The sequence below is a fragment of the Lichenostomus cassidix genome, chromosome 1Aa (assembly GCF_008360975.1).
Source record: "Lichenostomus cassidix isolate B80296 chromosome 1Aa, HeHo_3.0, whole genome shotgun sequence".
Lineage (NCBI taxonomy): Eukaryota > Metazoa > Chordata > Aves > Passeriformes > Meliphagidae > Lichenostomus > Lichenostomus cassidix.
This window is the reverse complement of record NC_139480.1, coordinates 3246080-3272959: the sequence shown is the minus strand read 5'-3', so window position 1 is coordinate 3272959 and position 26880 is coordinate 3246080. Positions and strand designations below refer to the sequence as shown.

Genomic DNA, 26880 nt, shown 5'->3' with positions numbered 1-26880 from the left:
GAAAAATACCCTGAAAAATACCAAGAATAACATCCTTCTTTTCCTGTTCTGATACATTTATGTCAGTCATCTTCCTCTTCCAAGAAAACTCAAAGCATCTTTGCAAACGTGGAGCCATAATTCCATTGGAACTTATCAGTCCTGTGATGAATGCAAGCTGAGCAAGCTTCACCCTTAGTGGCCAACAGCTCTGAGATAACTGAGAATAAATGGAGTCAGGAAACTCTTTCTGGATATCAATTTTACTGTTTCTGTTGGAAAAAAAACACATTTGACCAGCCCTCATGCACTGTGCTGACTCCAGCCCCCATTTCTACACAATTATTTATGTGATTTATTCCCATTCTATTCAAAACAAACATGGTGAATACTCTGTGTTTTTCCTTCATTCTCCTCCTCTGTTGTGCCCCTCTCTGTTTCAATTCAAACTTGAGGAATATGTTATCAAATAACATCAAATAATGTTATCAACTTCAACAAGCTGACTAAAGCAAATGAAGGGAACAACTGAAGGCCCTGGAAATGGTGTCTGGAGATACCGACTGCCAAATGGCCACGGACACACTCTGTACTTTTCCACTGTTTGGTTAAAAGCTGTTAAGACATGTCACATGGAGAGATGGAAAAGCCTTATTTAATCCCATGTTGGTTCAATTACCTTTCATCTTCAATAAGCCAACTCCACTGGGCTGCAGCATCTATTTCCCGTAAGACAGTTAAAAAAACAAGTGTAAAAACACTCCTCTGCCACCCAAGGCACTCTGTGTGATTGCTGCACTCTGGATCTCCATTAAAACTGCACGATAGATTGATTCAGGTCAAACTCCTGAACATGAACTTCTCTGTTCCAGCTCCCAAAATTATTTACATCACAATATAGGCACGGCAGACACAGAAATTGCTTTGCTGTTAAAACAAATCCTTCTGGTCAAAACGAAAAATTATGTCCTAACGTTGATAACTACATAATGCACAGTTCTTTGTCATCCCCAAACTCACAAAGTACCCCAATACTGCTGCCACCTGTGGCACTTAAAACCAGAAAACCCACTTAGCAACTAAAACCATGTTTAGTTTAAAAAAAAAACGGTCTAAAGGGTGAAAACAAAAAAGGACAAAAAGGTTTTATGTAAAGGAGGAAAAAAATGATCAAATATCGAGTACAGCAATATGAAGACACATTAACTACTGGGAAATAATTGAAATAGCCCTTTAATTGCTTGTTATGTGGTAAAATCAATTCTAGGATTTCTGCTTTATCCTTGGAATTTTCAAAAAGCCGAATGCAGATGATTTTTGAAAATTCTGTTAGTTATGCAAAACTGGTTTCCTGCTTTTAGGCTTACACTGGCAGAAATTGGCAATAATTAGAGAGAAACTACATCAAATCCTACATCACTCTGCAATAAGAGGATCTCATTCTCTGCACCTTTATAATGTAAAAAGTGCCAATTTTGGCAACACAGTGATGCAAAGACAGAGTTTTACACAGTTTTCCACCAGTGCTAGCACAGTTCTACACCATGGCAAACAAACACCACATCTGATTATTCACTGAAACAACAACATAAAAATCCTGAAGAGCTGTGGACACAAGGGAATCCTTCCCCTTTGCTGGGGTTTTTTTTTTGGTCCTTTGATTAGAGCAAAACACATGCTTCATCCTTGGTATATTCTGGAAGTAAACCTACGACAACTTGGAGAAGCACTACAGTTCTGGCAACCAGCTGAGAAAAGCTGATCTGTAACATCCCTCTATTTCAGCACGTCTGAACCTTCTCAGCCCCTGCCTCTGTTTAACAATTCCTCTCCCGCAGCTCACATTGTCCACATGAAGCTGAAAGCAGAAAGCTGCTCCATCCCTGATCTGCTCTTTCCAACACCTCATAGGGCTGCAAAACACAAGTCTGGCAAATCTGTTATAACGGAGCCGAAATGCTGCAAAAATTTGGATTTCACGTGTGAGTGAGTACACTCCTAGTGGTAAATGCTCACAGGATGCTCATGTGCTCTGCTACAAATACCAATACTCACAGTAGTGGTGCCATCTGCACTGCTCCTTTTGAAGCCTCTGCCCATCAGACGGTCTCCTGCTGTAACCTCCTGCCTCCCTCCATCCTGCCCTGCCTTCTCCTGCTTCCAGGTGTGTCCCAGCTGGCCATGCCTCAGTCTCACAGCTGAGCTTATCAGGCATTATTTAATTTTACAAGAACAAGAACTCAGTATTGATCTGTTTTCATTGCTCTCGAAATCTGAATGATTATCTTAATGCGCCGCCTTCAATGAGTTCCAGAGCACTTGCTTTTAGTCAAAGGTTAAAAATCTCTGTTGTGAAACAAAAACCTGATCAAATGAATGTGTGTAATTCAATATAACTTACAAAGCAATTTTCTATTTAAAGGGTCTGAATAATCAAAAATGCGCTTCACTATAATACTGCTGTTGAGAACACTGCAAATATTCCACAGTACTATAATTACTCTCAGTGTTAATACTCTGACAGTATCATCAACTACTCCCTAGTATGAACAGGAAATGTACTTCAGCATTTATTCATCCTGAGAGCAACTTCTCTTATTCCAGTAGTCCCGTGTAACTCCTCAGTACACAGCATTTCACCCAGTTTTTGTGGGGGGGAAAAAAAGAAAAAAATAATAAAAATTAAAAAATAATTTTAAAAAAACCATCTAAAAAAACCCAACAAAACCCACCCCAGAACTGTGGAATTTTGAACATTCCACAATTAATATTAAGTGTTGCAGCCTCATCCTCGTTCTCCCCATTAAATTAAAAAAGGATCTTCATCTTTCCTCTGGGTAGTAATACGAGGTATCAGCTTTCCTTTCCATGCTCAGAATTTTCCAAAATTCAAATCAGATCATACAGAAACCTCTAATGACATTATACAGTGTTTCTGCTCATATATCAATCACTGTTTAGAGTATTCCAGGCTATTTTCAGGATGAGTGATTAAAAAGTTTTTTAAAATCATAAAGACAGACTGAGAATCCTCAGTCATTAAAACTTACGTAGTGAAAAAAAAGAACTACTTTGCTGCATTAGGTCCTACTCCAGACTTCTTGAATGTTTTGAAAAATACAGAAAATCTCTGCAGGGTGAGAAAATAAAATGCTGCCCTGACAAACCTTGACAATTTAGCCCAAACTATGAAGAATTAATTGACCTAAGAGGCTGAAGCCCGAGATCTGCAGTGTCCAATCTTGTCCACAGAGTCAGCACAGATACTCGACTGAGGAGTTTGGAACCAGATTGGATCCTTGTTTTCCAACAATTGAGAGCCTCATGCGGAACACCAAGTTTTGGTTATAAAGCAGAGACTGACTGTCATGAGAAATAACGATAAAGTCAACTAAACTAATGGGAATACAAATGGATTGACAGGAACTTTAGTCTGCAGGAGAATTAAAATGCAGAATTTGCTGCAAAGATGAAAGGAATGTTTGAAAAATTAAATGGTGTTAGACACAGACACTGAGGGAAAGGTGAACAAGTGTGTTCCAACACAGAAATTTTGACAAAGCAACTATGCAACAGTTCCAGACCACAGGTTTTATCAAAGGGAGATTCAGTGGTTTGTTTTTTAGTCTAACAAAATGCAACTATAGAAACAAGCATCAATATTGAGGAAAATGTCTCCCAGTGAAATAAGCTTATGAAGCCAGAGATGTAAAGCCACATTAATTCCACAAATATTATTTTTCATGAAGATTTAGTTCAATCTTAACAACATCTACCAAGGCAAAACAATTACTAAGTTTTCAAAAGTCACTTAGAACGGGGTTGCACTCCTTTTTTGTCGCCCCAGGGACTATTACTTTGGAGGAGTGAAATGATGCATTTTCACTTTTACACATCACAGGGACTATTACCAAAACAACAATAAAATTTATACACTGCAAGCCTGTAGGATTCTATTCCATAAAACAGCAACGCACCACACTTATTAATAATCTCTGTCTTAGTTTCTCTTTCTCTCCATCTGGTGTTATTTCCGTGTATCCTTCAGTAACTTCAAATTTGAAACCATTTTTCATTTTCTTGTGTCATTTTATTTGAAGCATATGCTTCATTTATCATCTTTGTCTGCATGTGTGATATCAATAATGATTCTATACAGAAAGAGTCAGATTCCCAAGTCTTTATTAGGTAACAGCTTGCCTCAGCAGCATGGGCAGTCTACAAACTATTTAAATCAATTAGACTAATTTCCATATTACTCAACCTGACACAGACACTGTACATCAGAATCTGAGTAAACACATACAGACAAGCAAAAGAAATGCTATTTGCAAACACTGTGCAAGATCACAAACAGATTAAATGATGATTACAGCGAACGCTGCATCAAATCCCAGCCGCTGATCCACCTCACACGGTGTCCTGCCCAGCAGGAAACACCACAAACATCTCACAGAAAGGTGTAAGGAACTCCTGCAACACAAAGTTGTAAAGTAAATGGTAAAAAAAGGGATCACTTCTACCTAAATGTCACCTATTTCTGGCGGGCGAACGCCCTCGAGAATCCATGTTCTGATTCACTGACAAAATAATCCCTAGGAGATTTCCTCATGTCATCACACTCCAGTTTTGTCCATCACACAACTCTTTTTTTCTTAATTTCTAGTAAAATAAGGTATCTTAATGAACACATTACTATATGGCAACCATTCAAAACAAAATTTTCCAGTACGAAAGCAGTTAATGGGAGAAGGTAAACAATTAGTTCCTTAATATCATGGTCTGTGTGTCCTCCTAGTGATAACTATCTGAAACTGCACTGATCCGCTGCTGCGAGCTCCTGTCCTTGCTTTAACTCTTCATTTCCTTCATTTCGCTTTGATTTTGGGGAATTCCAGCTGTCAAGCCACATACTGCTCCCTGTTACTCACCCAAATAAAGCCCCTGCAAGCTCAACACTAGGTATCTGCCGGGAATATAATCAAGATGCAAAAATAACTAATAACTATTGCCCGGCAAATGTAAAACCGATAAAGCAATTCCATGTTTCAGCAGAATGTCCAAGAGGCAAAGTACTTCGAAGTTTAGGTTTTTAAGCAACATAGAAAACTAAGATTGTGTTGGAGTCTCTAAGTGCCAGTTTCATTCAAAGACTAGGTATTTTAAATGTGAATAAACACGAATGCTCCTCCAATATGGTTATTATGGAAGATTCATGAACTTCAGTTCCATTTCTACAAAGCAGCTGGACTATGACTCTGCAGGCCAAAGGCTGTTTTCTATCACAGATTATTGCATTTCGTCCAAAACAGAACAAAGAACTTTATCTGGTTATTTTTTTCCACCTGTCAGGTGACCATGCACTGACCAGAAAACTGACAAAACAAAATTCAAGAGATATTCCCAGATTATCTCAGATGAATGACAACACCAAACGACAGAGGAATGTAAAAATCATCCAGCACTCCACCAGACTGAACTGAAAGTTCACCTAGACCTTTTTTTGGGGTCCAGTGCAAGTTTTTGGGACAACCTGCAATTCTTACAGCCACACTGCATCCTCCCCAAGACCCAGAATAAAAGGAAATATACACCAGAAGGACACACTGATGAGGATGTTGGTGCCACAGGTACAATTTCAAAACTCAAAGAATGAGAAAAAAGAAGTAACATCAACAAAACAGGCAACATTCATGTGAATTTAAACCCAAGTTCTTCCTACAGAGGTGACAAAATCCACGAAGTTGAGTTTCTGCATTTTGGGAACTCATTGCTGTACGGACAGAAGAGGTTTGAGACGTGTAATGGTTATGACAGACAAGCTATTGACAAATGCAAATTACCGATAAAATTACCATGGAAATTCACAGGAATGTTGCCAACTTTAGGTTGACAGGCAGTGTGTCTTTCTGGAAATAGAGTTTATAGCTGTTATAAAACAGCATGATGACTGGCTAAAACCACAGTATTGTTAGAAGTGCTTGTAAATTTAAGAACTCTTTGTATTTAAGAATTTCCCATTGTTATGACCTCTGTGAAGTCTGGCAAGTTTCAGTATTTTGTGCATGGTCATCGAACAAAATAAAACCTGATCTGAAATGAGTGTATTACTAACCCCAAAAATTCACATTTATATTCGACCTTCATACTGACACATGATGTTCAAGCACTCATATTCACAGCAGAATCTCTGTATCTTCATACACTGCAAAACTTAGATCATTTAGAAATCAAAGCACTCCTTTAAAGATATTCTAGCCGGTCTTTGCTCGATTAGATATTAGCCTTAAGTAACATTTAAGCCAATTAATATGGAGAAAAAATCCCCACAAAATAGAAAAAAATATTCAACTCAAATATGTCATCCAGGCATTTTAGGATTATGTTGTTATTTAAAAAAATACATGTATTTTTGAATTATTTCAGTTCATCTAATCTGGTTGGAAAAAAACCAAAAAACACAGACATAACTCTATTAAAACTACTTTAGAATTCAAATATTTCCTTCAGACGTGCTCTTCATCTTTTCTGGTTCCCACACATGCTGACCTGCCACAGTTTAGTTAATTTATATTGCTCTATGAGGACCATATTTCACTTCAAAGAAGGCATTTTGGTTGGAATAATCTCTTCTACATTATAAATGTCATACAATCCAAAACCGTGTTCTATGTGATGAGTAATAAAGCTTGGCTGCCTGTTTCCTTTATCATACACACATATATATGCTTGAGGGTTTTTTGTTATTGCCAAATCCTTCATATCTTACAAAATTTGATGGCTACTTCCATCTCCTGAGCAACAAGAGACAGGACAAGAAGAAAATGCCTCAAGTTGCACTAGGGTTGGATATTAGGGAAAATTTGTTGACCAAAGGGGTTGTTAAGCATTACAACAGGCTGCCCAGGGTAGTGTTAAGAATCCCCATTCCCAGAGGGATTTAAAGGATATGAAGATGTGGTATTTGGGAACATGTTTTTTGCCAGTGCAGAGGGAATAGCTGGACTTCATGACCTCAGAGGTCTTTTCCAAGCTTGATGATTCCATGATTCCAAAACCTTCAAGTCTAGAAGGCACTGACAACATAAAAACTTCACATTAAAAATAAAATTATTTAATTGCAACAGGTTTTGCAAGTAACTAACTGCTTTTTACATACCTGAAACTCAACAGGAAAATGAGAACACAGAGCAGTTTTGCTGATTCTGGTTTTACCTAGTTATTTCAAACCTAACTGCATGACTCACAGCTTGCTGAAGCCTTAGAGTACCAATACTTTCTATGTGTCAGACTATGTGTTTAGGTTGTTTCCATGCTCCCACTGCCTGCTTTGGGTTTTTTGAACCCAATTTCTCTGTGGTACTTTCCCCAGTGCATCCTGTGCCTCCATCCCGAGGGATCACTATTCTCCAGTGCTGTATCAGCTCTGGAGTAGAAACAAAAGTCAGGTGGTCAGCCAGCAGCATGAGGAGGAAAAACAAAAATCAGCTGAGTTTTTCTAAGAAGTACATTTTTAGATGTACCATGTAGAACAAGGTTTTCAGGAAGTGGCTCGTACAGGAAGCCAGTGACCTCACAGCTTCATGTAAACACCACACAATTACAACATGAAAAAGAGCAATATTTTCTCACTGCCACTTTCCTTTAGCATGTTCACGATTCACTCAGTGCTTCCCAATTATGAAAACTGCAGATCAAAGGAATCAGGTTTTTACAGGTCTAAAAATACAGATCAATGCAACACTTGTGCCATTCCAAGCAGAGAAACACCATTAAATCTCTGTAATATCACAACCTTTCAACGATTTTCTTACATTTTGAATATTAACTCCGTTGTGCCAAGCCCCAACAGGCAGATGATGTGACCCCTTACAGCCCTGCCAACCACCAAAAATCCATGTATTCTCTACCAACCCACCCCCTTCCTTCCATTTCCAAAATTGCCTGTCCCTACCTCTTATCCACCTTCTAAACCCATCAAGCCCATTAATTATCCCACCTTTCCTCATCCTTACAAAGGACTGAATCAACTGTTAAATGCCATCACCTTCAATGAGAGCTGTGCTTCCCCATTCTATTTCTGATTTAAATTGACTGAAGACTCTTTGACATTTATTTACCATTGTTTGACATGTGTTAAAGGGGCTTGCAAGTTCTTTTTATAGTCTCATCTTTTAAAGCAGCCTTAATACTTCCTCCATTCTTTATATTGTTTCTTCTTTAATGAACTTAGCTAAGCATTTGGATTTCAAGCCTTCAGTATTTCTACAAAAATATAACTATTTAAAAAAAAAAGTATTTCTACAAAAATATAAGTATTTCTACCACTCTTATGAGCTCTTATACCACTGACTGGAAGAAATTCCCACATCTCTCCATTCTCAAATCTGCAGGATCTCTATATATGTCTAGTATACCTCACTGAGCAGAGTATTTCCAAGTAAGCTGCAACACCTCCAAGCAGAACTGGACCTCACCATCTGCTTTTTAAACCCACCCATATATCCTGGGACATGTTTTAAATCTTGGTAAAAGAGAAGAAGCAAAAATCCAACTTTTTTCAACACATGGGCTGCACTAATGCAACTAGTTGTGGTCTTGGTTGGTGAACACGTGTAGATTATTAGAATTATAAATTTTTCAGGTTTGGGGTTTTTTTTAACACTAGTAATCCTGACTTTTGCTTATGGCTTTTCATAAATCTGAGTGAGGAAAGGAGAACCAGAAGACTGTACAAAAAGAACTTAAATAATAGAAGTGTGATGAATTTCAACAGCAGCAGATATACCTGGGTAAAATACGTATTCCCACCAGGTGAACAACTCCTTAATTTGGAAACTATGAAGGAGGAAAAATTCTAGCCCATTACTAAGTGACCGTGGGTCATCAGAGTGACACACCTGCTAAATAAAGCAACTGTGACCCCAATTTACAGCTGCCTGGAAAATTCACCTAATTTCTGAGTGTGTCCTGCTTAAGGGAACTGGATTCACACTGGAGCATGGAAAGAAAGGTGGTTTTAGGTAGCACGAATGGCAGCAGATGGTTAAGCTCTGCCTTGCAACTGTGAGTCCTGCGCTTGGCAGAATGACCTGGCCCATTTCATTGCAAGTTTAAAAGGACAAAAAAAAAAAATCCAAAGAAAAAAGGACATTGTCTGACCACTAGCCATTGCCTCAGACCTGGAATTATGATTTTCCAGCCAAGATCAGTGTCAGCATTCACAGGACAGTGGTTGCTGGTTCTTGCTGCCTCCCAGCACCGATGGATCCCAGGCTGGACAAGCTCCTGCTCTGCTCTCCTCCTCTCCATCGGTGCTTTATGTTCAAACACTCAACTGCAGGAATCAGCTGAGAGCAGCGAGGAGAAGCAGCAGCACCTGCAGCCTCCACACTGGGAAACAACAGTGGAGCCCCAGCTCCAAAATGAAAGGCAGGACCATGAGGTTTGCGAGGCAGGAAATGGAGGGCGAGCCGAGCACGCATTTCGTGCAGCCTCAGCTGCAGCAAACAACAGCAACATGATTAAGAATAGTGCCTTAAATCATGTCTGTGCTTTGATGAACGATTCCAACTGCACGTCAAAGCCCAGCATGGCAAGCTAAACTCACCACAGACGTTCTGGAGGAATACAGAGATCCTCAGGGACATTGTGTCCCATGCTGGTTTAGCTGTGCTGGCTGCAGGCAAAGCAAGGTGCAACGCCAGCTCCGAGCTGAGCCAAGAATGCAGAGCAGGCACAGTTTGGGGCAGTCAGGAGAATGGAAAATTCAATACTGAACACAGACTGGAGGCTTTGTTTGCTTACCTGACCAAAGAGGTAGTAACTGATATAATTCCTGGTCATAAAAGCACTAGAGTAATAAAGACAAGCAGAGAGGCATGAGGCAAACTCTGCAATTATCATTAAAAAGTGAGCATGAAATGGCTCTTCAAAATGTTAGGCTGGCAATTTTAAGACTTTCAGGATCCTGAATGCTCTGAAAGTTGGAATCTTTCTTCTGATTCCAATAATGGAAGTAAAAAAACCTGTCCTTAAGATGGAGCTTGATTATTTTAAAGTACAAATTATATAGCAATTATACAACATCAGGCTTCCTATATCAAGTGACAGGACTTAGAATCCTAGGAAACCATTTCCAGTTCAATATTCTTACTAGAAGTTAGCATTAATTCTGCAGGAATATCACAAACACCATCAGCAGTAAGTATCTTAGACCAGGAAAATCAAGGCAAAAGAGCATTATCCAATACTGAAGAAATAACGAATAAAATTGACTCAATTTAAAGTTCTGCTATCTAAAATAACCCCAACAAAAAAATGAACAGAAACCGCAAGATCATCCTTCAGAAAGAAAAAACAAAATACTCTAATTCTCTGACTGTAAAAAAAAAAGTCTTACAGAAACCAGAAGAATATATTTAATAATGCAAGGAGAGAAAGGGAAATGGTCACCAGCTATTAATGGAATACCTCAGCGAGAACAGAAATACATGGACAATGATTCTTCACGACTTTTTCAAGTCCAAATGATCAGTAATAACATCTGCCATGATAATTCACTCGTTAGTTCATCAGTACAAACACACACCACTGCTACTGAGCAAGTGAGAGCACCTCTAGCAGCTAAACTCCCCCAAACATATCAAAAGCAACACTTCTGACACCTTAAATGAGTTGTAAGATTCACACATACAGTAGGGGAACATAATCTCACTGAGGTTCTAATTTAGACTAACGAAGAAGTAATAAGATGACTGCTAATTTTATGGGCAAGCAGCCTAAAACATTTTTTTGGAAGCTAGCAGTCCCTGGAGGAATTTCTACATTGGTAATAAGTCAAACCTGAATGCCCCAAAACACGATAATTAAAGGGCAGAACAAATCCTTTAAGAGAAAATAACCATAGTTACAAATGCATGGTAATGAGTCATGTTAAAAGAAAAACAAAATATTTCCAGAATGCGAGCCAGATGACTGCTGGACCACATCAGTTTATGGTAAAACACAAGAACAGATTTTTAAACATTTGAAGATAAGCACTTCAAAAGCCAGCATTATCCTGGGCCAACACATTAATCTAGCAGTAACACAAAGACGTATCTTTCCATGAAATCTACATCTAAAATTCCTGCATTATTCCTGAACTAACTTCTGCACCACAGCTCCAGGCACTTGACATCCCTGAAGTTAATTCCTCCATCAATTCCAAGTTTCCTTCAATAAAAGGCACCCAACCCTTCTGTGTTTACACAACCAGGTCGAACACCAGCACTCATTAGGAAGAGCAACAAGGAGATCAACAGGAAGCACAGCCAGTTGGAAGGATTATGGAAGATGCCAGCAGAAATCCAGTGTGTGGGAAGATGGGACAGCAAAGGTGGAAGCCTCAGAGATGCTGCCTTGTCTTGGAGCTGAGCAGGGGATAACATCTTCCCAAATGGATACATGGCTATCTTCCCCACCAAGAGGTAGGTAATCTAATAATAGTAGAATCACATAATAATATAACAAAGAGTTTATAAAAGTCGATTGACAGGCCCCTAATGTTAGCAGAAATGCCTAATAATATGTTCTAGGAACATGAATAGTAATAAGCAGATCTAATATAGAGAAGTTCAACAAACTCTTCAAATTTGATTTTTGTGTACAGAGGAAACAGTTTTGTTTGACTTTTTATATTAAACTGTGGACTTGGTAGTGCTGGGTTAATGGCTGGACTCAATCTTAAAGGTCTTTTTCCAACCTGAATGATTTCATTATTCTATTCTGGTTTCCCTATATTGGTCATTTATCTCTTCTTCACAATCTCTGATTTTTAAATCTTACCCAGCTGGGGTTTGTGTGTTTCTGCACTTTCAGAACTAATGCTCACAGATAGAATCCCCTCCCTACCTCCTCTGTTGTGCCCTCTGTGCTGCTGACACTGATTCACACACACCGAATTCCCCAGGAGGAAAGGTGGCTGTGGATGCATCTCTGGACATACCTTTCCCTGCAGGACTGGGGAATCCAAGCCCCTGCTGCCCAGGCCTTCTTTTCTGCACGCCCAAACTTTATTTACAACACTCACAGGAGATGAGGGACTTAGCAGCAGAACTGCAAATACAAACAGCTTGAATTCTGAGCTACCAGTGAAGCTGGTTAACATAATGTAATACTTAGATATGCTCTTTTAAACCACAGGAGGGATTCAACAGTAGATGGTACTATTAATATAAATATTATTTAACAGAGCCCTTGAGAGACACAGAATGTAGAAGTAGAGGGGTCAGCTGAGTAAGATGAGCTGAAAAAACATTTATGATCTTCATCCATTTTAAACTAAATGCTAGGAGGGAAATTCATTCTGAAGTCAGTTCTGCAAGAAAGGCTGCTACAAAGTCTTAAAAGCAAGTGCTCTGAAAACCTTCATCCATCTAGTACACAGTGGAGACACCCAGAAAACACACCTTACAACCACAGGATGGAAGTCACTTACTTACAGGTCTTGGTCTAGTGACAAGAACTGGAATTACTATTTTATTGGAGGAAATTCTTGGTTGTGAGGGTAGGGACGACATGGCACAGCAGAGGGTGGAACTGGATGATCTTTAATGTCCCTTCCAACCCAAAATGTTCTGCAGTCCATGGGAGCATTGCTTTAAGCACCGTTAAGAGCCTGGGATGGATTTTGCCCATCCTCAAGCTTTGGATAGCTGTGGCAGTGATGGGCAGAAGGGAAAAAAACACATCAGGATGGAAAGCTGATCTTAAGACACTGACTGTGACATCATGAAGAGAACCTCCCTATTGCTGCCCTTCCCTGCTGGAATTTCTGCTCTTGCAGATTCTTTCTTTGCATTTCCAGAACCAACAAACCACAAAGATAACCCAGCACTCAGCAAAGAGGCAAAGTCTCCTTTTGCTGCAGGAAAAGCAGAAAAATAACTGAAGAAAACAGACAAATCAGGAATGCCACTCACAGGGAAAGGACAGACTTAAGTCACCTCATTTTTGTTTCCTTCAAGGCAGCAACAGCAGCAGCCTGAAAATAAGCCCTAAAATGGACACTGACTGCAGGCACAACATGAAGGAACATTTCAACGGAAAAGTTGTGAATTGGGAAATAATCACTGCAGCCTCTTAAAAAACATGATGCATTTCTCTCCACGTTACCAGAAGGAACAATGAACAGCTGAACAACATTGTTTAAGATCTTCGCAAAGATTTGCGGATCAAATATTAAAATTAAATAAGCCAAGCATAGTTTACCCAGGAGAAACATCGTGGGCCAGAAGAGGTGTCACTTTATACAGTAACATTAGAGCTATACAATAATTAATGTTGACACAGCTACCAAACAGACTGCATCCGAAAGTCTCAGAGCTAACTTCCAGTTTTCATCTAGCCAGGGAGATTTTTCTAAAGTAGCAGAATTAGGAAAAAATAAATTACATTCCTTGTCTACCAGGAATTGTGCGCACATCACAAACCTGTGCTTCAAAGCAGACTTTACTTTGAGTAAATACATTTTTTTCATGGTAACTGATCTCACAAGGAACTGCCAGAAGATGCATTAGCACTTTATCAGCCCACAGCATCTGGAACAGAATTAAACCTCTTCATGATATAGGAGTACTTTGTAATTGCAAAAGAGAACATCAACAAAAGGGATAAATACAACCAGATACATCCTTACAGAGAACTTGACCAGGATAACATTAGACATGACGAATTGTGTTTAGAGTATTTACGTGATCCAGGCAACCAGGAGAATAATCTTACATAAACCTCCTCAGAGTAACTTTACCCACAGGAACACAAAGTTTGCTTTACAGGAAAAGGCTACAAGGGCTTGATTTTGAAACCAGTGGTCTTTAAACGACCAGAGATTGCAATATAGCCTGAAAAAGGGGGGAAGGGCACAAAAAAGCTGAAAAATGCAGCCATGAGGGTTCCAATTCAGAGCCTGAAATCTGTTGCAGCAATCCTACTGCACATCTGCTTGCAGTAGTGAAGGGCTGGATCCTGCCATCCAGGCTGCACCATCAGGATCTATTTTCCATGCTTCTGTAATTGGAAAGAGTGCTCTGACAGATGCTTCTCTCCCATCACAATGCTGGAGGCCTGGGTTAACCTACCAAATGTCCCTACCAGCATTTTTCCCCCACTGTATTACACAATTTTGGTCTCTAGTACAAATTATTGCTGCTTATAGATGTGACTCATTCACTGCTGAAGTAATACTGCTTTTGAGGAATTCAGTTTTATTCAATAAATAACATTTCAGCTCACAATTCCTGGTTACTTCTTCACAGTCACCATCTCTGACTTTTCTCTCTCCAATATTAAGCAAAGACTTCCCCGTAAATGTCAGCAATTCCATTAACAAGGACTGGGAGAACAGAGGTCTCCACTCAACTCCCACTGAAATAGTACAGCTGTGCTCTGCCCTGCTTCACTCCTTTTAACCTCAACACCAGCAACACATGAAACCTGCACTTTCTTGAAAACCAAAAAGAAGGCCTTTTCCTAAGTCAGAAAAACACAAAGGAAAATAAAATACCACCCCCCCAAAAAAACCCTCAGAATGATCCAAAAAAACAAAACACAAAAAAACCCCAAGAACAAAAAAAGAACCAACCCCAAAACAATACAAAACCACAAAAAAACCGCACCAAATAACAAAAACTAAACAAAGAAAAAACAAAGAAGAAAGAAAAAATAACCCCAAAACAAAGAAAACCCACAACACTCAAACAGCTGTGCTGTAGTACAGGCTGATCAGAACAGCAGATACAAGTCAGTGTTAGTGAAATCTCATACTTCTAATTGCTCCAACCTTATTCCTGTTTCATACTGTGTGAACACCAAACAAATTTAAACTATATTTAAGCATATTTACACTCTCAACACTGATTTTTAGATCAATATTGTTTTAAAAAGCATCTGAATTACCAAAGCCAGACAGGGCTAAGAATCCAAAGATTAAATTTATTTTATGAGAAAGGTGCACAACCCCCTGTCAGAATTAGCTGTGGTTCCAGAACAATAACCTTTGGAGAAGCAGCTGATCCCACAACGCTGGATCCACTGTTTGGCTTTCAGTTTATCCAAACAACCCTGAAGAGATGCCCATGCACAAGGATAAGAAGGGAAGAGCTGGAATCAGACGCTCTGGCTGGAACAGGAGCTCCAGGAGGAAGGTGGGCTCTTGGAACAGAAGCTGCCAAGGCAGTGCCAAGTGGCAGGAACTCCATCCAAGAGCCCACACAGCAATCCCTGGCAGCTCTGGTGCTGCGGGTCTCCTCCGGCAGAGGGCAACGCTGGAAAAATCGCCTGGAAAGGAGCGGAGAATTCCATGGAACCGAAACACCGCCGACATCTGCCTCGGAGCACCCGCAGCACTCTGCCCTGCGGGGTTTGCAACGCTGCTGCTCCACCGAGGCTTTGCCCTCCAGAGCTATTTCCTCTACCTGCGTTTTACAGGGTGAAAAAAATACCTGCTGCCTCGCAGATTTGGAATCTTGCTCTCTATCAGTGGGATAAATGTAATCCTGATTGCTCCGGGGTCCTGGAGCACTGCCACGAAGCCAGAAGAAATTAGGATGTAAGGATCTCCCGAGAGGTTCAGATGATGCATCAATACCCAGCAGATGTTGACAGACGAACACTGAAGTTATGCTAAAATTTAAAAAAAAAAAAAGGGGGTGGGGAACGACACTGCAGAATGATACAGCAACTACACGCTGCTCGGGAGCATTAACAGCGCTTTCAGTTTACAAAACACATCAGGATACTAGCCAGAAATGTCCCTTTTCCTCCTCCGGCTGGAAGTAAACACGGTGGCTGGAGGCTCCTTCCCTCCCAGGAGACCTGACAGCTGCTCACATGAGCTTCTGCGTAGCAAAGAAATCTCCCAAGTTCCAATAATCCAAACACAAGGATCACTCCTGCTTCAGACACGTCTCCCCAGCACCTGATCATCCTGTACTGACGGAAATAATCATCAGGATAAAACCCAGGCAAATGCTTGTTTTCTTTCTGAACCTCGGTTTGAGTCTCCCTTGTTTCCCCTGCACAGTGGAATTTATTCAAGGCCAGTACCTGCCTTCATTTTACAACTCTATTTTTGCAGAAACTCCTAGAGAAGCTACTACAGTTGTGTTAAAATTCAGTAACCTGAGCATAATGCAGGTGTTATTCAAAACAGCACATTTTAGGGGCATTCCACATACAGTGCTATTAAATGAACACAAAAATCATCTTGCTTTTCTAAAATCCGCAAGCTACCAAGAAAATATACCCAATGACAACACAGATGAGAAAGATTAAGCTCATTTTCAAGGTATATTTTCCAGACAGATCCAAACTCGCTCCACCTGTACCAGGAGAACTTCTGTGGACGATGTTCAAACCAAGCTAATAATGACTAAAAGGAAAAACAAGGATTACTTCAGGCTCAGCACTACAGGAGCTGCACTGAAATCAGTCTGTTTTGGTGTACCAAACAGGTAAACTGGGGCAGAAATAGCTGAATTTTGTAACAGCAGAGCATGATGTTTTACCAGGTTTCCCCTCTCCCCATTCTGCTCACCTCATCTTCCCCCCAGACAACTAATTGGTGCTTCTCATAACTGACAAGATGACACACAGGGGAAAAAAAACAACAGAATAAATTAAAAAATTAATATCATGTCACTATCACTGGCAGGCTTCACAAATATTTTGTTTAGATGAGACTACTGTTCAGCACTCTGCACATGTAAGTACACCATGGGCTTGGCTGCAAGTGAGCAAGAATTTGAAATATAGGACAGAAAAAACAGGATGACTGCTTCAGAATTTACCAACTCTGCTGATTTTCTACGCAATTGCACAATTTACGTTCCCTAATAAGACCTGCTCCTTACACAAGACACATTCAGAGAAGTGTTTGTAAAATCACGGCTTACAAATGGTGCTACAAATGCCCTTTAAACCAATTGTTTCTCAATTCCTTTTGCTTATATTTTAGTAAGAAATTTCTAGCCTAGTAAGAATTAAAAAAAAAACCCTCACCATCGGCTCACTAATACTTCATAATTATGAAAAACTAATTCTCAGCTAACAGTATCCCGAAATTTAGCTCACTGTGAAACAGCAGGACCATCTCCCCTCATCCAAATTATTTCCCACAAGCCATAAACCACTGTCAAAAGCAAAACTTCAATGCCCATATTGATCGAAACTATTTAAAACAAGCATACTATTATAACTATCACTTTTTTTTGTCCTGACAATTAAATTAGTGTTCTGTAAGAAACTTAGATTTTCAACTTGACTGCTTTAGTACTATCATTAATATTTTGCCACACAAACATCAGTATTTCAGGGATTTCCAAACTTATGTTTGGGAAGAAGCACAACACGGGGACATGTAAATCCCTTCCAGAGCTCCAGGTAGTTCATGAAAATTCCTAAATCGGGACCCACTGCAAGTGTTAAATTCCCAGATTAGGAATCTACGGAAGGATGAAATCCCTGACCTTGCTAAGGGTAAAACTCAGCACAAACAACTCCCATTTCCAGCCTCGCTGTTAGACAACAATGCTACGTCTTCTGGCTGAGGTGCAGCATCCAGAGGGACTGGAAAAGGATGGGAGATTTTTCACTGCATTTGCACAAAATCCAAAGCCGAAAGAAAAATATTATTTATGCTGAAATTCACGGCTAACAGTTGCAGCCCTATTAATTCCATCTCCAGCCTTTTAGAAAACCACGAGTCGGGATCCAAACTTATCATCAAACTGACTTGAAAGAACTGCTGGGGAGAGGTTGCTTTTTTTTTTTCAACTTTGTATTCAGCATTCCTGTTTGCAAGTGCTCTAACCCTTTATGTGACAGTATTTTCAAGCTCATATTCTGGTGCTACCAATAATTCCAGAAGCAAGATGTTTATGGAAAAACACCGTGCAAATATGGCATGAACTACAGCCAGTCATGCTATACACGAGATCAAAAAAACATGACTCTGTGCTTTTATTTATAAATACAGAAGAAATATAGTAAACACGTGATTACAGCAATTAAAATCTAGCCTGGATTAAAGAAATCCTCTTAATTTCAACAATGTAACAGACTAATAACAGCATAAAAAACCACGTTTTTAAAGTAAGTTCACAATTTCCCTTTTTATCAAAACTGAAAAAAAGTTTTACTACTTCCTACTGCAAAACCAATACAAACACTAATTTAAATATTTCTTTTTTAGCTGCTCTTTGGATACTTAGGAAGACTAAAACAGCGACCTTTCCGCCACAAAAATTTGACAAGGCATTAAACCCTAACATGACACTTTTTGAGGACTTCTTTCAGAGATAAATGGGGCTTGTTTATATAAAAAGTGGAGAGAACTGGTACAATACCTATTTTTCATAGCCCTTTTTTCATATACGTTGTATTCATCACCAAAACAGCTCTGTGGAACACAGTGTGCAGCACACATTGTGCCTTGTCATGAGCTGACAGCAAATGAAGAGAAGGTGAACCAAGTTACAAAACAAAGTTGTTTTCTTTTTTTTTTTTTATTCTCCTTCTCGCCGTCTGAGAAGATAAATGATCTTTGGTATATTAAATAGAAATGGGATACGGGATCCAAAGGACTCATTTTACGTTAACTGCATCTCACCAACAAAAATAGAGAAAGCAATTTCCTGGTGCATCAATTCCATGCCAGCACATCCACGTACGCTCAGAATTCCGAGGCGCTGGCATGCTGTGCCCACTGCGCACCTCTGGGTATTATCCTCACATCTCCAGCACGTCAACTGCTCCCCAGTAATTTCCTCTATTAAGGCAGGGTTGTTTTTTTCCCCCAAAATACAAAGATAACACGGATATGCCTGCACGAACCAAGTGCACCACCCCGGCTGAATAAACATCTTGCTGTAGGTGACACCGTGTCAAATTACTCCTGTAACCAACACAAAGCACCAGCTCTCTCCCAGGACATGAGTTACCACACCCAGCCTCCTCACCACGACAGTGCCCCGCACTCCCTTCTGTAATTTCTTGTTATTTTAATGTCAGATTGCCTTCCTCACCCACAGCGGTCAGTATCTGGAAATTCTCTTCATTTCAGATTGCAAAAAATTGTACTGAGAAAGTCAAGATGGAAGAGGAGCTGAAGAATGTGAAATATCACAAACTATTCCCGATCCATTTACCCGACTAGACCACTATAAAACTGCAAACCTCATCTTTCCATCCTCCTTCTTGTGTTCTGTATTTATAGGGTATTAAAATCCTCCTCCTCCTCCTAAGCAAAGACTCGTTTCTAGTGCAACACCAAAGCAGATTTAAATATCTGTGTACAGTCCTCACCATTACAAAACCCTCTCTCTTCCTCTTCTCAACCCAGTCTCGTTGATCTGCTGTTATTTAACTCTTGAAGGCTACTTGAGACTCACCACGTTACTAAAGGTTATGTAATTCTTGAAAATACACTCTATTTTAATTTTTAAGCTGTACAATAGAAACATTCGCAACAAAACACACAGTTGAGGATTTTTTTTTTTCCCATCCCTCCTCCACTTACTCTAAACCAAAACATATCAGAGATCTAGAACAGTGGACTTCCATATTTTCTTTCAGCTTGTCAGCCACAAAATCTTTAGCAGTGCTGAAACAGTGAAAGGAGCACAAGCCTACAGAAAACAGACATCCTTTCCTCTGCGGCTTCCCACTGACCCTGCCTGAGTTGTCCACTGCCTGCAAAGCTGAAAGCTGCTGATCTAGAACCGAGTATCCTCTTACTGTTTGCTCTGCCACCCGAGAAGTTGCATTAAAATGGCATCACGTTCCTTAACTCCAAACTGACTTGCCTTTCTCCATATAACCTATTAAGAACCCGTGCTCCAGAACATTTCATAAAACCCTGTTCCCAGGAACAACCACCGAAAACAAAACACCATCCTTTAAGACGCCTCGCTTTGCCACGGATTCGGACGTGGCACGAGTCCTTCACACTGAACGCTGCCCAACCCACCTATAAATAGGCTCAAAGCTCCAGGCTCAGGAGACAGATAGCTCAACACGATCCTTGCAGCATTCTCCGGCTTCACCTACATAAGAGCCATGCCGGAACACTGCCGGGCTGGGCAGACACCGAGCTGCTGCTGTGGCTTACGCAGGAGAACACGGAGGGAGGGGAAAGAAATAAAAAAAATAGAAAAAAAAAAAAATCACTGGGCATAAACAGCTCTCCTCGGGAGAGAAACACCTCCCTCTCCGGAGGCCAGAGCCAGCCACGGACAGGCTGTCACGGATCGGCCATGACAGGAACAACAGCCAGGGACAGGCCTTCGGAGGAGATCTAATGGGGCCGGGTCCGAAAGGACACTCATGGTGGGCAAGGGCCTGGGGGCCATGGCAAGAGGGTCCTGGCCACATTCCCTGGAGAGGGGGGCTTCAGGCTCCCTGGGCTGGTAGCCAGACCCAGACCCAAGCCCAGTCAGACTCCCTTGGGCAGGGGGGCTTCAAGCTCCTCCCAAGCCAGCAGCCAGTTCTGTTCCCCATCAGACCCCACAGAGAGGGGGGCTCCAGGCCCCCCTGTTTCCCATCAGACCCACCCTGAACAGGAGGGCTCCAAACCCCGCAGTGTCACCCTGTCAGATCCCATAGGCAGGACATCTCCAGGTCCCTATCAGACCCCCATGGACAGGAAGGCTCCAGACACACACAGTCCCCATCAGACCCCCAAGAACATGAAAGCTCCAGACCCCCATGGTCTCCATCGGACCCCCATGCACAGGAATGCTCCAGAGCTCCACGGTCCCCGTCAGACCCCATGCACAGGAGGGCTCCAGAGCTCCATGGTCCCCATCGGACCCGCACAGACAGGAGGACTCCAGACCCCCACGGTCCCCGTCAGACCCCCATGGACAGGAGGGCTCCAGACCCTCACGGTCCCCATAGGACCCCCACAGACAGGAGAGCTCCAGACCCCCACGGTCCCCGTCAGACCCCGACGGTCCCCGTTAGAAACCCCGGCCCCGGTGGCCACGTGACCGGCCCGAAGCGCCGGCACGTGGCCCCGACCGTAACAAACAGGCGGGTGGGCGACGGGGGGCGATGAGGGGGGGCCGAGCTGCCCCGCGATTGGTCGGGAGGGCGCGGCGCGCGCCGGGGAGGCGTGTCCCCGCCGCGCCGCCCCCGGCGATTGGCCGGCGGGGGGCGCGGTGGGCGTGGCCGCCACCTCCCCCCTTTGCGCCCCCCCCCCGCCCCGCCGCCTTGGTGCAGTGCTGAGGAGGCGCCAGGGGGGGGCCGCGCGCGCTTTTCCCGCCCTCAGCGGGGCCGCCGGGACCCCCCTGAGGGCGCCGCTCCCTCACACCCGCCATGGCGGCACCGCCGTCACCCCCGCACCGCTCGCGGCACCCGGAGCTGCGCCACTCAGCAACCCGCGGCTGCCAGGTCCTGTCCCCGCACCCCACTTCACCCTCAGCCCCGGCAGCGCCTCCCGCCGCGAGTCCGCGGAGTGCGGGACCGCTCCGGCGGTCCCCTCACGACCAGCGCTTCGCCCCCTTCTCCGCGCACGCACCCACCTGTGGGGCGCCCTCGGTGGCCTCCATCATCACCCGCGGGGAAGCGCTTAAATCTCCCCGCGGCGGCACCGCCTGTGTCACGGACCGGGGCTGCGAGCGGCAGTGCGGCCCTCCCCGCCTCCCCCCCCCCGGCCCGCCCGCTCCGCATCTTGTTTTCTCCATACGCACTTGGAAATGCGTATGGAGAAAAGCGGGACTGGGGGGGGCACCGCTGTTATTGCCGCTCCATTCGGGATACCCACGCAGCACCGAGGAAAACAACGCGACGCAGCCCCGTCCTTTCTCCCCCCTACCACTCCGCGCTGTCACTTGGCTGCTTCCCCCATGTCGCGACGCGCACACACACCCCCCCGCCATGTCGCGACAGCGCCCCGCGCACCTGCCGCGCCGCGTCCCCCCCGCCCCCGACCCGCCGTGTCCTACCGGGGCTGCGGGGAAAGGGACGCTCGGTTCTCCCTCGCCGGGGGAAGCAGCGCAGTGCCGGCGCTCCCCCAGGTGCGCAGGGGCTCCGCGGGTGCGAAGCAGGGGGAGCGGCGGGGAGGGGGCGGCAGGAGCCGGGATGGAACCGGGATGGAGCCGGGATGGAGCGAGCCTCCCTCCCCCCCCAGTTCCCCGTTCGCCCCCCCCACCCCCCCCCGCCGCTTGTGTTTACCTCAAGTTTGAATTTTATCTGCGCAACATGAGCTGGAATGCGGACATGGAGGGCGGGAGGGCGCGCACACGCCCGGCGCTCCGCGGGGACACCGCGGACACCCCGCACACACACACCCCGCATCCCCTCCCCGCACACACCGCGCCCGCACTCCGCGCCCCCCGCCCCGGTCCCGCCGGTAACTTACCTCCGCCACCGGCTCGCCTCGTTCTCCTCCTCCTCCTCCTTCTCCTCCGCGCCGGGGGAAGGTGCCGCCCGCAGCCCCATCAGCGGGGCGGACACCGCGCTCCCGGCGCTCCGAGACAGGTGCAGCCGGGGCGGGCGGGTCGGGGGGCGCCACCGCTTCCCCGCCGCCTCCATGGGCTCCCCCACTGCTTCCCTCCGTCCCTCCCCACGATGTTGTTTCGTTATATCATGTCCATCATGTGACACCCGGAGGCCTCTCTATGGAAACTTAAAGGGGACTTTCACGTCCGCCGCCGCCGGACCCGCCGGTACCCCCGGAGGGCTGCGAGTCCCGCCGGTACCCGCCTGCCCTCCCTCCGCTCCCTCCCTTCCCTCCCCGGGGGGCTGCACTCTCCGCTCCTACCGCCCTCTGCTTAAAGCAAGTTGCTGCGCTTGCTTCTTCTATTATTATTATTTATTAGGATTGGTTTGGTGTTTGAGTTTTTTTTCCTTTTTCTTTTTCCCCTTCTCTTTTCGCAGAAGGGAATAACCGGGGAATAACCAGCCGGGCAGGCACCGTGCGGAAGGATGGACTCCGCTCCTGGAGGCTGCGGGATCCGGTGCTCGTCTGCGGCCGCGGTGGGTCTCGGGTGCTGGGAGCGACAGAAAAAAACAAGCAAAAAAATCCAAAACAACCAAAAGAAAAAAAAGATAATAAAAGAGAAAAGGGGGGAAAAAACTTGTTTGTGTTGGACTGAGGAGGAGCAGATGTGAGCGGTGCTGCCAGTGCGGGGTGGATGCGGTGGTCGCGACCGCCGGGTTTAACTCTGCCAGTCGGTAGCGAAGCGATTTCACCGTCCCGACCCGTCGCACCGTCGGCTCCCGACCGCCGGCTCTGTGCCGAGACGCTGGAAGGAGCCGCTCCTAGGGATGTGCGCTGGCCGCTGCAACACTACCAGCCTGCAGCCAGCCCTCAGAAGGGAAAAGGGAAGATGCCGACAATTTCCCGTCGTTCGGGCAGCCCCCGGTTCCCCGCGCGTCCCGCCGCCCGTCTGCAGCCGCCGGGGGTGCGGGGCCGGCCGGCGGCAGCGCCGCGCTCCTCCGGCTGCTGTTCCGTCTGCGGTGCTGAAGTGGGTTTTTTTTCCCGCTCTCCACCGGCCCCCAGGATTTGGGATTAGGGAACTGAAGCCCACTTGCTCCGCGGTCCCACCGCCGGGCTAACAACGCGAAGGGGTCTCTCGGGGTTTTCCCCCTGGAAGGTTCCTGCGGGAGGCCCACAAATTCTGCTCCCGAACTGGTGGCATCGTGTCGGTGTTGGTGGTCAAGTGCAAGGCTTAAGGGGCTAGATTGAAAGGGGGGGATGGATTTGTTGTTAAAAACGGAAGGAGGAAAAGCAATCGTGCGTTCACTCCTTCTTTACAGCTTCTAGCAGCCCCTCAGGAGATTAAAAAAACATGACCCACAGATGCAATAAATTTTAAGTTGGGAATTTAATTTCTTCGGTGTCCCACCGAGTTTTCTTGAAGAGAGTCACATAAACGACCTTTTTTCTGAGTGCCAGGTTGGTGCTGATGCCAGTCGGCCGCAGGAGGGGACCGGAGCCACCCAGCCACCCGGCACAGGCCCAATCCTGCAGTGACGGTGGATCAGTTCCCTCCGCTCTCCTCTTAGTGCTTTGGACTTGAAGTACCTGTTCCCTGCCCCATTCATTTCCAGGTGCCCATGCAATGAACTGCATATCTAACAGATCAGTGTTTCTAATATCTCTACTATTTTTTTAAAAATCTTTTTGTTAGTTTTGTAAAAAATATTAATGATTTTAGCTGAAAAGAATTAACCAAGTGAGGAGCAGTAATCCTCCTTTCCTTCCTTCTTCTCAGAGTCTTCCCTCCATCCACCCTACACATTGTTTATGTTTATCCCTCCTTCCCATCTAATTTTGGGGGAATTCCCTCTCTGGGCTCCTTTCTGCCATTTATCCAGGCTGACCCACTGCTGTGGAGCCTAACTACAACATGCCTTACTCCCCATATCTCTGGGCCTCATTTCCCTGCCTCACTAAGCCTCTTTTTATTCCATATTCCCTTCTTCAGATCATCCTTAAAGGAGGAAGAGGCTGGAGCTGGGATTTAAAGTAGCCTTTTAGGAGTACTGCCAGAACCGATCTGTTTTACTCTGCTGCTGCTGCTGCTGCTGTTGCTGTTCTGCTGTGTCATGGGAAGAGTTTTCTCACCACACCAACCCTGGGAAGTGGCACCTCGGGCAGAGCCGCTCGCTGTGAACCCTGGCCGTGTTTTACAAAGCTACGGGTAAGTTTGTCTGGTGCAGGATTGAGCCTGGAAGGCGGAGGCACCGCTGCCTTCCTCGGCTCTGACCTGGAGAGCTGTGCACGATTTTGGGAGATTTGCAGGAGGCAGAGTGGCGGCAGCAGCAGTGACAGCGCTTCATCGCTCAGCTTTATTTCATTTTCTCGAGCCAAGACGCTGTAGGTTACAGCCCAGCAGAAAAGCAAAATGAAGCATTTCTGTCAAAAGGGAGCTTTTTCCCAAATTTGCTTTAAATTACTGCAAGACCTTGCACTAAAAAAGAGCAGAAATTCTGTCTCCTCTTAAAAAATGTTGTTAGTTATAAAATCTTTACGATCTTGGCTCCCTCCACCTGAGCCTGTCTCCTTCAAAAACTTACTTTCAAATATGTGAGGTTTAAAGATGACTCCTCTCTCTCTGTCCCCCCTCCAAAATTTATATTCCTTGGAAAGGCCTGAAGAAGCCTGAGGCTGTGTCTGCCTGTGAATAAACACGGTGTGCACATACACGTGCATATCCACGCACACACACAGGATTTAAAGCATCCCACTGAAGTCCGCATACAGGAAAATCCTTCATCATGTGATAGGCTTTAATATCTGCCTTAAAATTAATCCCTCACTGATGGACTCTGTCTTCGTGTGGAGGCAGATCACAGGAGGCTCAGTAGCTGGGGCTCCTGTGCAGGTTTTTAAAAACTGCCAAATAAAATCCCCTGTTTGCTGTTGGATTAATTTGTTTTTTAACAGCAGCTACCTCGGAAATGCTCATCTTGTGAAACCAAGAAAGAAAACTTTATAGGGCTGTGATCTTGTTTTTCCACAGTTAAAAAAAAAAGATCTTGTCATGGGGTCAGGACAAGATCTGATGTTATTACACGAGAAAATGGCTAAAGGGCCCTGCAGAGTTTTTCAGGTGCTCTGTTGGAGATAACACTCCTGGATTTTATTGGAGCTTAAGCTTTGGAGATGGTCCTGCTTAATGGTCAAAGTTGTCCTTGCTTCTTTTTGGTTCATTTTTGTTGTTGAAACTGAATTTTCTTGTTTCACTTCTCTTTCAGATTCATTTCACTCTTTAGTTTCCACATGTTAGAAAGTGCAGTTTCATTTAGACTCTCGAGAGAAGAAAGTCTGATTCCAGAGAGCAATTTGCAGCAATATATTTTCTTTGCCACTCACACAAAAACATCACTACTCCAGCAGATCTGGGTATAAACAATGCTGACAGGCCCTCAAAACCAAAATCAAATTGTGAAATTGAGGCAAATAGCCCAGAGAACCTGAAATGTTCTGGTTTCTAAAATGCTGGCTGCTGTCAAAAATAGGGTAAAATAAAGCTTTGTTTACGCGTAGAGCAGAGTGTTTGTTGATCGAGTTTCTAAGGTGATGTAGCAGGAAATATTGTTCTTCGGGAAAATGACATGAACAAAGCATGAAACTATAATTCAGCAGCTATTTGTCAACTGATAACAGAAGAAAAAAAGGGTATTTATAAAGCAGTAAGAGATTTTCATTGAACTTTTTCTCTCCTTTGCTGGCATATATGAAGACAGCTTCTCACCTGCTCTGCTGCTGGATATACCTACTTGCAAGAGCAGAGCTAAATCATTTATCAGAAGGAATGTTTCTGTCGAATCCAAATACCAACACTGGCTGCTGTTTCTACGTCATGTCATGGATGAGATTGATGCTCAAGCAAGGTTATAATGTACCTGCATTTTCTCCAGATTGGTGCCAAGCTTGCTGAGTCATTTTCCCTGTTCCCATTCTGCAGCCGGCTGCTCGCTCGCTATTCCCTGTTATTTGTGTGGGTCGTAAGCTCAGCAACAGATGAGAATAAATGCTAATATTTCTTTAGGCTGCCTCCCCAAGGAAATAAAGGTTCTGCTGCACTGCTTTTCTGTGCACGTATGTGTCCATCCCCCTCTCCCAAAAGCTTCTGAACCCATTAATGAATTTCAGATGAATATGAGAGGAAGCAGATATTTCAAACTCAGTTATATTCCTGCAAGTTGCGCATGGGAAGGAGGGAGAGACTCATATCAGGAATTGAAGCAGAATGTAGCCGTAATGTCTATAGGTTGGCATCCACTTTCCAGCCACCAGCCCACCTGTACCAGGACATTAATCCCTGTGTGGTGACTCTGAGCCTAGTACAGTTTTGCCTGGCTAGAAAGGGATACCATGGAGAAGCAGAAGAACCAGGCTGTTTC

General features: G+C 44.1%; 2 protein-coding genes across 9 annotated transcripts in view; one reads left to right on the top strand and one right to left on the bottom strand.

Annotated features, from left to right (window-relative positions):
• LOC146443069 (uncharacterized) overlaps window positions 1–22723 on the bottom strand; it is a 129122-nt gene extending 106399 nt beyond the window's left edge. For 2 of the 8 annotated variants that reach the window (XR_014856460.1, XR_014856458.1), the window contains exon 1: window positions 22385–22717. Coding sequence is in view for 1 of the 8 variants with exons in the window: in XM_085082124.1 (XP_084938250.1) it covers window positions 15130–15300; window positions 15465–15645; window positions 22385–22557 (525 nt within the window). In the remaining 7 variants the exon portion in view is untranslated. Of the gene's footprint in view, window positions 1–14935; window positions 15646–19990; window positions 21184–22384 lie in introns of those variants that run through there. The other 6 variants (XM_085082124.1, XR_014856462.1, XR_014856453.1 and 3 more) reach the window with 6 other exon arrangements.
• Window positions 21235–26019, top strand: LOC146443068 (uncharacterized). Its single transcript, XM_085082111.1, has 4 exons — window positions 21235–22040; window positions 22903–24078; window positions 24456–24671; window positions 25729–26019. Exons 1-2 carry the CDS (start codon window positions 21340–21342, stop codon window positions 22910–22912), a joined length of 711 nt encoding a protein of 236 aa, XP_084938237.1. The 5' UTR covers window positions 21235–21339; the 3' UTR covers window positions 22913–24078; window positions 24456–24671; window positions 25729–26019.
• Window positions 26020–26880: the final 861 nt, after the last annotated feature.

What these genes read in the sequence shown, in the direction of transcription:
- LOC146443068 (XM_085082111.1), top strand. Translation starts at nt 21,340, where the DNA reads ATGGCGGCACCGCCGTCACCCCCGCACCGCTCGCGGCACCCGGAGCTG.